Source organism: Neodiprion fabricii, chromosome 5 (assembly GCF_021155785.1).
Source record: "Neodiprion fabricii isolate iyNeoFabr1 chromosome 5, iyNeoFabr1.1, whole genome shotgun sequence".
Lineage (NCBI taxonomy): Eukaryota > Metazoa > Arthropoda > Insecta > Hymenoptera > Diprionidae > Neodiprion > Neodiprion fabricii.
The window spans coordinates 26,177,633-26,191,080 of NC_060243.1; the positions used below are offsets into that span (position 1 = coordinate 26,177,633).

Sequence of the window (13,448 nt, forward strand, 5' to 3'; positions counted from 1 at the left end):
ATTCGTGGGAAATTCGAGAAAGTCGATGGAAACTTTTTTTTCTTCTCTTGGGATAAAAAGCCGGTAATTTCCTATCAGTAGCATTAAATCTGTTAGGTAGAGTGAAATAACCAAATAAACAATCAAAGGTTTAATAACTTGAATAAAAGCAGGCAGAGGAATAGATTGATAATAATAACAAAGAAGTAGCGATTTTTACACTTCTGTAAGTGAAATTTATACAAAAAAAGTGCAGGTAAACACTTGGCTGAAGATTTTTACTGAAATATTTATCAATAAAGTCTGCAAATTTCCTTTCCGAAGTTCAATTCAAGACTGAAAAATTCTGTAACTTGAGACTCTTCAAGGTTGGTAGTGAAAAAAATTTGTAAAACCCATCAAATATTGAGATAAAATTTTGGCCAAAGTAAAATTTTATCGACAGACTTTTAATACCTATACTTTCAAAGAATCTAAATTTTTGATTAATTATTGTGAACAATTAAATACCGAATTTCAAGTAAGCCCGGTATTTTTTCTAAATCTAGACACATTTTCAGAACGAAATGATTATCGATTGAAAAATAATAATTAATTTTTACATACGGAGGAAAGTAGAAAATTTTATTTTTAAATGAAAAAAAAAAATCTGGTTTCTAATCATCGAGTAGCCAAAAAGTGTTGTGAAAGAAACCTAATCTCTCAAAAGCAATGTGAAAACAGCAATTATTGGATCAAGCGAGAAAAAAATAGACAAAAAATTGTTTCTCGCATACTTTTCTTAAATTGTAACTCACCTGGGAAGACAATCGTAACTGAATGCATCGTTTCTCTGCACAATTCCTCGTTATCCGATGGACCGAGATCGACGTTGGAACAAAGCTGGCAACTTTGTGAACGAGATTTGAAGGCAGAATTTTCGTCGCTCAGATGAGCCGCACGTCGCGATTCTAACGGTTGCCGGTTCTCCAAACGGCTTCGAGAATGACGAGGTGGACGACGTTGAAGTCACGGAAACTCGGAGATCCTCAAAGTTTGTCTTCTCGGGAATATTAAAACCGCTGTCTAAAAACAGCAATGAAAGTCTAAAAATGGATTTTCAAATACGGCTGAACGGCCGCTGATCCCGGGCCCTTAAAACCGACGAGACAGTCGCAAGTCGTTCTTGTCATCAGTCGATGAATGCGGAATTAAATCTGCAATCGCGTTTCAGAAACACTGACAAGGAGCCGTGATACCAGTCTTTGACAAATAGTGAAGACGCCATACTGAGTATGGATGAATAAATCAGAATATTCAAAATCTCTAGAAATTTATTCAATTTTCAAGACGTACCGCTGGCACACATCGCGTCTTAACTGTCGCGAAGAGTACTCGTACACGTTTACGGTACGTTATGAATTTGAATTACGAAGTTCATACGGAGAAAAGAGGGCAGAGAAGCAAGGAGAGGGAGAAATTAAGACGAGAAAATAGGTTTCGGATAATTTTAATTAGCCGAAAATATTTCGGTACAGACACTTTTTCACAACGATTCAATTATTCTCTTCTATTCTCCTTCTTTCACTGCATTCTGCGAGTGTTTTGAGACCGCTAATTACACACATGTACGAACACACTTACGACTAGAAATTGCAAATGAATGGCTTGATCGTACGCACATTCTATATTTATGCTTTTACCGTAGTACAAACAACACCGCCTTCCTTCACTCGTCGTCAGTTCTTTAAATTAGCATCTCGAATTTATGTACTTACAAATAGCTTGAGTTACTCTCGTATATAGGCCGTTTTACACGCAAACGTCAAAGGCTGTGTTGAATGTCGAGCTGGTGCAAAGTCGCACTTCGCACAATTTGAAAGAAACATTAAATTTACGTTTTTCTGAATCCCGAGCAATAAATTGACGCGGAAGAAAAATTAATTTACCTTAAAATAATCACAACGCACGTAAGCCGATATTTTCTTCCGTGCCCAAAGTTAACTTAGCGTCTATTAATTTCTTCCTAATTTTACGTGACAACTGATATGGCATCCTTTCATTCCATTTACTAAATTACATCTTAACACGTCCGAGCTTATTATTAATGGCATTCGATGATCTTATTTGCATTTCAAACTAGCATATCGTCTTCGGTAATTAATTACTCCCATCAGCATAACGACTCTTATTAACGTTATCGCAATTGTGAAATTTTTCACCACTCCCGATGACCCGTTATAGACTTTGTTGTGCAGATTGTCTCTTTTCTCTCGTTTATTTGGGTGTTTCTTTCTCTTATATACGATTCGTGGCGAGTAATTTCGTCCGTTTGGAACATGCATGACCAATTTCCTTCGCTTCTCGAAGAAAAGGAATTGATGATTATTTCTGTACCAGAATTGCGCAACAGCGTAACGGACTTATTGGTCCCAATTTTCGATCGATGATCCGTTCTGTACGTGATGTGAATACATTGGAATGTTTTTATAGAGAATTCTATGAAAGCCGTACGATTTTTGATATTGTTCAAAAATTTTTCATTCAACTAGTTAATTATTTATAAGTATTGAGAGTGGTTTTGAAAATTACCGTTTTCAAATTTTCAAAACATTTATAAACTGTATTTTCCTATTCAACGATTTCAAGATCGGACCTATAACGGGCCAATTTTCGCATCTATATTTTTAAACACTTTTAATTATTTTTTTTCATCAACTACAACATTGTTTGAATGGTGTGAAAATTCTCGAAAAAATTCTCAAAACTTCCATTCATCACTTAAAACAAATCTAGACCGGTTTGATTAAGGGGGTGGTAAAAAAATTTGAGTGTGGTAAAAAAATAGGCAAAGTACCCGCCAAAAACAAGTTCAACAAGTCGCCGCAATGGCGCTCATAAGCAATAAGGGAAACAATCCGATTGGCGCTCGGTAATCGGGGTTCAATCTGATTGGCGCGTTGCGGAGCTTTTGCTGCAGTAATGCCAACTTAATTTCTCTCTACTTTGCTGACACTTTCTATGTACACGGAAATGGTCCTCCTAACCTCTACCATCCGTAATACGTTGCCTTGTCGGTTTTTTTTTTTTTTTCAAACATGACTCCGCAGCTGCTCGTTCTTATCACTCATTTCCCGATCCTCCAGCCTCGATCCAGTTTGGCCAAGCTTCTGTGCTGCAACTCCGTAACTAATCTCCATACCTTGTGGGTCCGGTTACATGTGATACGAGCATGGTTTGCCAGTTATCCGAGATAGCTGTAATATCGTAACGAACCCGCGGTTATCATGCCGCAATCGTATTCTTACGGTTCCCCATCTGGTTCGCTGAACGCCTGTGCAATAATGCATACTTTATGATATTGCATGTACGTGTAATATATGGGGCGTTCCACGCCAATTCGACTAGGGTCCGACCTTCGTCCTCTTGGATTCGATTCCCGATTTTTTGTATTGTTTTTCCAACTCTAAAGAACTTTACAATTTTTTTCAGATTTTTTATACCCTTAAATGACAATGTTATGACAATCATATTGACATTTTTGAAATTTATGACAAAAAGTGACGTGAATACTGTGGCCAAAAGCAAACATATTCCAATCAAACTTGAAATGTGCAGGCAAAACGATGATTTTTTTTTTTAATTTTTCAACCATTTGTTAAATTTTTTTTAGTCTTTTTGATTTTTTTCTGAAGATACGGGGTTCGATGTGTTTTCCCTATTACAACAACAATCTGTTATTCTTCAATTGAAATTCAAAAAAGAATTAAAAATATTATTACTCAATTATTTTGAGTATTCGATTTCGAATTCCAATTAAAATTTACAAATTGCCGTTTGTACCAGGATAAATATATCGGACCTTGAGATTTAAAAAAAAAAAAATCAAAATGACTCGAAAAAAAATAAGCAATTAGTTGAAAAACTAATAAAAAATTACTGTTTTGCCTGTTCGCTTCAATTCTGATTGAAATATTTGTGTTTTGACCACAGAACTTGGGTAATTTTTTTCAAAATTTTGAAAAATGTCAAAATGTCGAAATATCAAAATTTACGGTATTCTAGGGGTGCCGGGGAAGGTAAAAAATATGTTTTTAAAAAATCTGAATGCTTTTTGGAGTTGGAACAACAATATAAAAAATCACGGACCAAATCCAAGAGGGTAAAGGTCAGACCCTAATCGAATTGACATGGAATGCCTTATATACACTGCAAATGGACTTAATTTCCGAAGAGTCGATAATTAGCAACTAAATTAGTTGCGTGATTTATCTTGCTGCAATCATGCGTAACGGATGTTATTTCGGCGCGGTAGAAAAATTTGCAGAAATTTATACGTCTTTCATTTATATAAATCACACGCTAATTGACCGCGATCTTTTTCGAATAACTTGATCATTTTCTCTGATTATAACGGATATAACGGAACTATCAGCTGGGAATTTTGGCTGTTATTTTCACGAATGAAAAATAAATTTGTAAATTAGAATGAAAAAGAAGAATAATCGAATATTCAAACTTTTCAAAGTTAATGTCAATCTAAGAATACAAATTTCTTTTTTCATAAAGAATCGCTGGTCACACAATAAATTAAAAATCTACAATCTCAATTATGTGGAGTAAACTTTTTATCGGATAAAAGTTTTTAAAACGTAAACGTGAACGGAAATAAAAAATAAAAATGAAAAACAGAAAATTAAACATGATCGCAGGATCAACGGTGCGAAATAAAGTCGAAAGGTGTAATTGTAATAATTTCCTGTAAATTCTACATTCACTCGCTTACAGTGATGTTGTGTGGGCAGAATCGTAGACCGTGAAATTGGCGTAACCTTCACGGCACTTTCATACACGAAGTTACTCGATGATTTTCAGTTTTACCCGGGCGTGGGAACTTGCAGATTTGATGCGAAGCTTCCACGGACACTGCGAATTAATTAGGGTCTTGATTTCGTTTCTTTTCCTTCGTTTTTTTCATCACAACATGGATCGGGATTTTTCAACTCGTCCTGTTTCTCCTTCTTTTCCGCATTCTTCATTCCAGTGGTAAAAAAATCAAGATATCGCAACAACCTGCAGCACAAAACGCGAGATGTTTAGAATGCGAGAGATAAATGTGGTTAAATTATAACGTTGAGATGTTAAAATAAATGTAATATTCCTTAAATTGTATATACTTAAATTGTTATGTTCTGTTGTAATGCTCATACGTATAATAATTGTAAGAATTTATTATAAGTTATTTTAATTACAAAAACCTCCCGACTTAACGAACACTTGAAAACAGAAGACATATCTGTGAGCTTATTACGTGTAACAGAACTGCTGTTGTAATTATAATTCATCTAGTGGTTTAAAATGTTTGTATGTGACTTTGAAGTCCGGTGAAAAAAGAACTTAAATCTTGTCAAAAGATTTTAGCTACGCTATGAATAAAAAAAAAAAAAACTCGCTCACAAATTTGATAAAATGAATTATATTGTTTCTTATTATGATATGTGTATATATTTTTTTTTTATGCTTCTGAGTGTATCATATATTTCTACAAAAACGGTCACAATGTCAGTGCTCGTGAAGATGGCATTTTCCCTGAGACCACGTTTTTCTCGTGGAAATTAAACTACGGTCCGAGTCTTTTGCTCCTCGATTTCTTTTCCTATTTTCTTCACGCATCTGAGGGTGAATCGGGTTCAGGTATTTAAACAAACAACGCGTAACGATCTTGACGACGGGACAACGAGTCACGCGAATTTAACAAGACGGTTTTCGACTCTGGCGGAAACAGGTCACGTGTAAAAATTCATCTTTTAAAACAGCCGCATACACGCATGCATTCTCTGTGCGTTTCGTAGTGTGGGCGTTGCTCCGCGTAATTAAAAAATAAATTACCTCGAAGTCGTTCTATTTGTATTCAATGTGTAACGCGGTAGGAGCGAACGAATGCAGCGTGATGCCCCGGTTTTTCAACGCCCTCGGCATACATATTAAATTGTTGGAACCCGACGCAATATCAACGACATTGTATCATTTTCAATCCGCGATTGAAATATTTTCGTCTCATTTTCGTTTCGACAATTTCACGAGGATCAGCCTTCAATTCCCTGGCGATTCGTTCTCGTGCGGAACTTCATAGAAACAAAATATAACCCTTGTCCAAAGTGAATCGATTGGAAAAGTGCTATGATATTGGATAAATGAAGTAATCTTATAGATAGCTATTACAATTAACGAAACACAAAATTTCACGTTCTTATTGCAGAACCAGCGAGCTCATCGCCCTGATCGCATTGTCGAGTACGCTGTTCCTGTTTCTTCACACGAGAGATCTTCACTCTCGATTGAGGGAGATGGAAGTCCGACTTCAGCCAGGAGACGAAGAAGGATTCTCCGCGAGTCAATTATCTTCTGGTGAGCGTTTCGTTGCCTTATGCTTTTTTCACAGTATTCTCGTTTTGTTCTTGGGTTGTGTAACGGAACTTGAAAAGAAAAATGAGGTTTTTTTTTTGAGTTCATGCATGTGAATACAAAGCTGCAAGACACAGCGAATAAAGCACCAAAAAAAAGGAGTTACTGCTGATAGTTTCGTAAGTTTGAGAAACAAATGGCAAGCAAACCGAATAGACGTATCAGAATTTACGGTGGTCCTCATAAATCTTTGCGTTTTAAAGAAAAACGTCGAAATGATGGATTGGACTTTATTCAAACGTTATACCGATCATTATGGAAAGCCAATCTAAAAAAGTCGATAAAATGCAATATAATCATTTCTGATAATTGATGTACACATGCAAACTAATTTTACGTGTTAGCTTATGCATGGGCTACCAATTTTGTCACGATTCTTTCGAAGAAACGTTTGAAGTAACGAGTAAATATTGTCTACTCGTTTCCACTGAACAATTTCATTCTGAAGCAAATAGTGATGCTCTACGGTGTTCGAATAACCGGAAAAATAGTGAAAAATTAAATTTTCGTGAGATAAGCGATGTGGGGATAACTTCATAAAATTAAAGTTTCCTCGGTGCCTAGAAAAGTCGGAAGAGAAATGAACATAATAAAATAGGACGTGAAGAATAGTTGATATCGTAGAAAACGAGACTTCGAAACGAGAATGAAAATAGCGGTACTGACAATGAGTGTAACCGTGAAGTTCCCGGTGTTTACTTCCATGCACCGCTTACTCAGTCGAGAGATTGAAGGTCAGGCGTGGATCTCGGAGTTTGAGAGCGAAGCATCGCGGTACCGAAAGACGGGGAGCTGTAGGAACGAACGAAATTGAAGCAGCCAAGCCGAGGAGAACGGCAAGGCGGAATAGCGGAATTCCACTCGAGGGTAAAAACCGAGTCGGGCGAAACCTGGAAATGATCCAGCAAAAGCCGTGCTGCCGAAGGTGCGACTAACGGTCCTAGAAATGTTCATTTGCATGCGATCGGGATCCTTGCTGATCAGTTGCGCCGCAACAATTTATCAGCATTCGCGGCGTTTCCCGATTCTACGTTTAACCCTACTTGTAACGCGTCTCTCACCCCGAGCTCGGTTGGACGCTGATGTCGTCTTTCACGTACACGGCGCATCGCTTCTCGACCGATCGACGTTCTTTCGTCGGTGTTCAATTTTGGCAATCCGTGCGAATTCACCGTCGGATGTTCGATAGAGGAGGAACTTTTTGTCAATGCTCTCGAAGTCGGAGTAACCGGATGTCGCTAGAAATCGTCGTACGATGGTTGATGCCGATACGAAAGACTGGAAGTTCCACCTTTCCTCGGTCACTCGTCGTTGATCACTCATCGATCAGTCGTACTCAACATCGTCGACCGTTTGTGATTCGTCGTTTGTCGGTCATCATTCGTAAGTTACGTGCACTCGTCCCGTGTCAGCGACTGGTTTTAAACGACCGTTGTCATCGGTCGGAATGGCTCAGTGATCCAGTCCGATTGATCGCTTACTGATTGTTAATTGTCATTTACGGTGCGTCGTTAGTTCCTCATTCGCGAATTGTAAGAGGAACGTGACGTTCGACATACGCGAGTCAGAAAATGGACGAGACTCTCAAGCTTCGTCGTATTCACCGCTGACAAAATGGAAGCCTTAAAAAATGAATACGTCGAATTAATTCTGCTTGCATCCAAGTTGATTTCAGGCACGCGCCTTTCTCGACGAGAAACTCAGCCTCGCGCCGCGACCGATCGAAACGACGAAGATGTAGCCTGGAAGGCAATCCTCGTATTTCGGAACTGAGCAAGGCATTAATTTTTTAAAATCAAAGCGAACGATCGTTGGTGAAATGAACCGTTCCGCGCGATGCTCTCGCATCAGAGCCAATTGTCACTCGGCCAAACTGGACGCAACGATTATCGTGGCGTTGCTGGTTCCTCGCAATCAAGGCACGGCTACCGAAACGCCGATGTTCGCGGCGGACGTTTTCTCGAGCGAGGAAAAACGCGACGCTTCCGCGGCTTTGGTTCCCTTAGACTACGAGCGTCGATGTCCGGTGTGTTCCACTTGCAACGGCGTCTCTGGGTCAGTCGGCGTCTGCCGCTAATTGCGGGAGTTGCTCCGCCTCGGGGAACCCGCGGAGGTTTCGCCCAATTCGATCGACTCGCCTGCCAATTTCATCGCCGTGATTCGGCATATCGCGCACCCTAAACTCAAACGCAGCTTCGGGCAAGACGGACGCGAGGTGACGATGCCTGCGATTTGACGCTTTCGATTCATCTCTCTGAAGTCTCCGAAAGCCAAACCGTTCCCCACGGCGTGAATGTTGCTTGTAAGAAGAGAGTGAAATCCTGAGCTGTCAGAATATATACTTCATGATACTTGACGTCTATGATTCTACTGACGCTTAGTCGTTGTCAGCCAACTCTCAATGGTTTTAGCCCTTTCGCAACGTGTTGAATTATCAGTGCTTCGACTATACATTTACATCTACGAGCACAGATGTACATGAGGTGTTTTTTGATCACGTTGATTTACATTTAAAGTGAAACCTGCAGCCTCTCCCTTAATATCACCATTACACGCGTGTTATTTATCGCCAAAGATGCTTCGTAAGCGTTCCTAAAACATCATCAACTTTCTCATTTAAATTTATCCCTATATTGCATCCGGCTGACTGTGAAACGAATATAGTAATGTGGTAAACGTGAGCATCGCTTCAGAATAAGTCCCCGCAAGTATAATATGATATATTATTATAATATTCACCGCAGATGGAAAAATCTATCGGCATTTATAAGATTCCTACCTCATAATCAGCCGAAACAGAAAAGACTCATAATTAGTGAAATTGCTTTCGTATTCCGGAAGTGTAAATTGCATTGGTCTATCATCAAATCGATTGTCTCTTACAAGCAATTGTCACAATATATAGGACACGTATTCAAAAGTGTCAAGTTAAACTAGTCCGTAATATTTACTCATGTGCAGTCGAGCGTGAATACTTCAACCTTGATCTTGACCGCGAAGTACAGACAGATATAATCATCGGGGATCTTCTATGGCCACCTACATCTCTAGATTATGCGCAATCCTTTTTACCACGAAACGAAGTAATCAGAGGCTAAGCATTAACTGTTACTTACACTTACGTGGAACGAAACGATCGTCGTCTCGCCTTTCAGACCGTTATCTGTTTCTTTTCGTGCCGATTTCCGTTCTTGCCCCTCTTTTTCAAAGCGCTATTCAAGCTCATTTAGTTATTCTTTCAACGGACAAAGCAGGAGACGGCATATTAAAATATCTCGAACGGATCCGCCAGCTGGAACCTTTCACTCGCGGCGGAAGATTATCAGCAAAGAGAAGAAGAGAACCGAGAAGTGCTCGACTTTGAAACAGATTGCTTCTTTCGATCCTGCGCCTTGAGACATTCGGTTGTTTTCTGAATCATTTCCGCAATTTTTCTTTCACTCCTTGAAAAAATATGAAAAACGAGTCAACCCAAAACCTAAACTCAAATCATTCCGATCAAATTCCGATTGGTTTTGATCGGCAAGCCATTCGTACAACCGTAAAAGTTTCTTTTAACGCTTCGAATTCAGAGCATAGAACCGAAACTTGGAACGCGTGAGAAATTAGTGTTAACAAAATTTAATTCAATTAGAATAATACCAGTACGTTCACCCTGACTCAAACCCATGATCCGACCTATCTCACGCATTTTTTCAATGAAATTCTTCCCGAATGCAAAACAGGCGTTCCTTACGACTCAGAACTTGTACCGTTTCCGATCTCGGAAGAGTTCTTGGAGGCGTTTTTCCCATTGTTCAGGGACCACTTCACGTTTCCCAGTAACTAATCATGAGAATCAGATACAGGATCCTCAGGCTCATCCTTTATAATCACGACCACTACGCATTTTGTCTCTCTTAAGGTTCATTTTACATAATTTCACGAGGTGAGTTACTCACTTCCAAATCTCATTCACCGGAATAATGAGGTCAGAGGTTTGATGTTAGGCTCAAATCGCAGCTCGTTCCTAACTTCGGCAATTGTGATATTCTTTCACACTTGATCAGACAATCTGTCGTCGTAACGATTTCAATGCTCTATTCCGCGATGAATAAAATTCCAACAAACTTGTCGAACGATCCGTGTGACCCATCACAATTGAAAGGCCGTATTCCTAAAGTTCCTTTGTTACTTTTCAAGCCATCTTTTTTATACAGTCTCCACACCATTCGCTTAATAAAAGATTTCGCATTCTCACGGCAAAAGGTAACATGTATATATATATATTCACGGACGTAACGGTGTGATGCTAAAATCTTGCGGTATTATATGCATGGCTTATGGCCGATTGTTCGACACCAAGGTTTGCCGTATTCCAAGGTCCGATTCGTGTCAACTTGAATCCACGACATTTCACACATAGCGTATTTAATCTCGCCGTAGATAGTGAAAAAAAAGAAAAATTACCGTGCGTACAAACACGGGCCGTAAATTGACTTCTCGTGTATTCTATACACGCGGAAAGTATTAATTCACACCATACGTGATTTCTTTTTTTTTTGCTTGATATTTTTAAAAAAAGTTTGGAAATTCTTTCAATTTTACTAATTTACGTTTCACGTGCACGCTGCTCATTAAATTTTTTAATTAACTCCAAACGTCCCGCTGTTAACGACTTGAAAATGGAGCGTGGTGAGGTAAAGAATTAACAATTCAATTAGGCGCAACACGAATTGTGTTACAATTGTAATATTAACTTTCAACGATGATTATATGAGAATAAAGAAAACTGAACACGGCCGGTTAACGAAACAAAAAAAAAAAAAAATTCATCGTTACTCTAAAGCCTTTTCTCTAATTTCGACTTCGTCCAAATTCGCACAGATCATTATTTCTCGATGTATGGTATATAAAAATGCTTACCTCTCGTGATTTATTGCAGGAAGTTTACTTTTTCATTACGACGAATCACTTCATTGACACAAATAAGCTATTTTAACGACAGCTATCCTTGATTTTATGAATATTGATAATGGCATGTCGAATTTAAACGTAAGAATCGCATTGATGAACGTTTTTCACCTCCTTTTTTTTTGGCAATTTGATTTATTTTGATGATAATAACACTTCTTATAATTTAGCTACGTTTGTTCGAATCCTCCTTCATTCAGGTATAACGTACATATTATTTCATTGCCTGAACTGCAAGAATCCATTAAAACTAGTACAGTTAGTTGGTGCAGAAACACATGTGTTAAAACCCGTTATATTGTATTACATCCACGAAATCTCATCAAACTTTTTCATAAGAAACGCGAAATCGGTCATTAATATATTATACATACATGCACAATTTTTAATTGATTCAATCGAGTGTTTTTATCGACTCACCAAACTATACATCACATCTAGTTCACATCAATTTTACATTTATTTTTTATTCCGTCTTTAACTAAATGAATGTTGATTGGTTAAAAAAAAGCTAGTCATAAAGTAAACGTCGATAAATTGCTCACAGATCGAGTTTTCAAGTCAAGTAATTATGCATCTAACGACAGATCTGAGTCATCGCACAGATTAGCAAATGGATTCTGCGTTCCTGCAAAATTTCGCCTCTCGTTAGTACCTCAAAGTTAAACTAAGTCCTCGAATTTGAAACATTCTTCGATTAACCGATATGGGAATTATTCCTCACATAGTTGTTCCCACGTACCTGCATCGAGTTACACCCTGAGTTTTTCTAACAGCCAAACGATCCGTACGCCTGATTCAGGCAACCGAAGTTACAGCTTATCTTCAGGTTGAACATCGTATCCCAAATGCCTGATATTATTCGTTTTGACAACTTCGAATATCATTTCTTTTTGCCAATGTTTGGTATTGCTCAACCTGGCGATGAGTCGTAACTCCGGTTGCCTAAATCAGGCGCACGAATCGTTTCGCCGTTAGGAAAACACGCGATATAATACACCGATATTAAGTACAGAGATCAGTGGTATAATATCGTTGCAATAAAATGACTGAGTTAATCAAATGCAGGAGTCCTTTCGTCACAACAAGGAAGGTATCCCAGGTAGATCTCTCCGATTTGATTTCTTTTGTAATATGTTATAGTAGACTAAAAACTAAGCGATGCGTATTTTTTTTCACCTACCATCCTGACAAGCAACCTAACCTAACCTAACCTAGACTAGCTTAAATTAACCTAACCTAGGCTAACCGGTGTAATTGTAACGTACATATGTGGAGAAAGGCAACGTAATGGTTCGCATTCTATGCGTACAGAAGATTACACGTAGCTTGCGTAGAAAACGAGACATTGAACTTGACTAAATCAGCCTGCAGTGAGCGTGCCGAGTCATGCAAAAGTCCGTCGAAATTACCTCCGAGGCTCTAATTCCTCGGCATCGTGAAGGTTAGACTTGCAGTTTCACGAGAACGGTGAAATCGAATTGTTGTATGTACACTTGGGGCCAACGAATCTGAGACGGCTAATTTTTTACACTGGACAGTTATGTTGGCAACACGGAGAAACCTACAGCGCCACAGTCGGCCGAGCGCGAAACTAACTCAATGTCAGTAAACGTAACATAACCTACGACCGTAGAATCTAACCTAAAAATACCTATCAATCCAACAATTCATTATCCCCGCGGTATTCTAGGATTAGATTTGACGATCATGGGTTACGTTACGTTTATCGAGATTGAGTTTGTTTCGCACTCGGCCGACTCTGGCGCTGCAGGTTTCTCTGTGTTGCCAACATAACTGTCTAGTGCAAAAAGTTATCCGTCTCAGATTCGTTCTCCCCAAGTGTACAAATAGCGCGGATTCTATCCTGACAGTACAAACCGAGACATCAAGCAAGCTTTCTTGAGTCTCATGATTTTCTCTGCCCGTTTTTTTTCTCCCTAACTTGGGACTGCCGATCATTTTTTTTTTTTTTTCATCTATGAAGTAGATATCTTTAATTACGCATCCTCTCAACAAATCCACCACAGTGTTGGATAATAGAGAATTCATGAATTATTATAGAGGAATAA

At 38.7% G+C, this 13,448-nt stretch overlaps 1 protein-coding gene across 8 annotated transcripts in view; it reads left to right on the forward strand.

Annotated features, from left to right (window-relative positions):
- LOC124183235 (heparan sulfate 2-O-sulfotransferase pipe) overlaps positions 1-13,448 on the forward strand; it is a 53,514-nt gene that overhangs the window by 25,861 nt on the left and 14,205 nt on the right. For all 8 annotated transcript variants that reach the window (XM_046571447.1, XM_046571448.1, XM_046571445.1 and 5 more), the window contains one exon: positions 6,218-6,366. In XM_046571447.1, the coding sequence (XP_046427403.1) occupies positions 6,218-6,366 (149 nt within the window). The remainder of the gene's footprint in view (positions 1-6,217; positions 6,367-13,448) is intronic.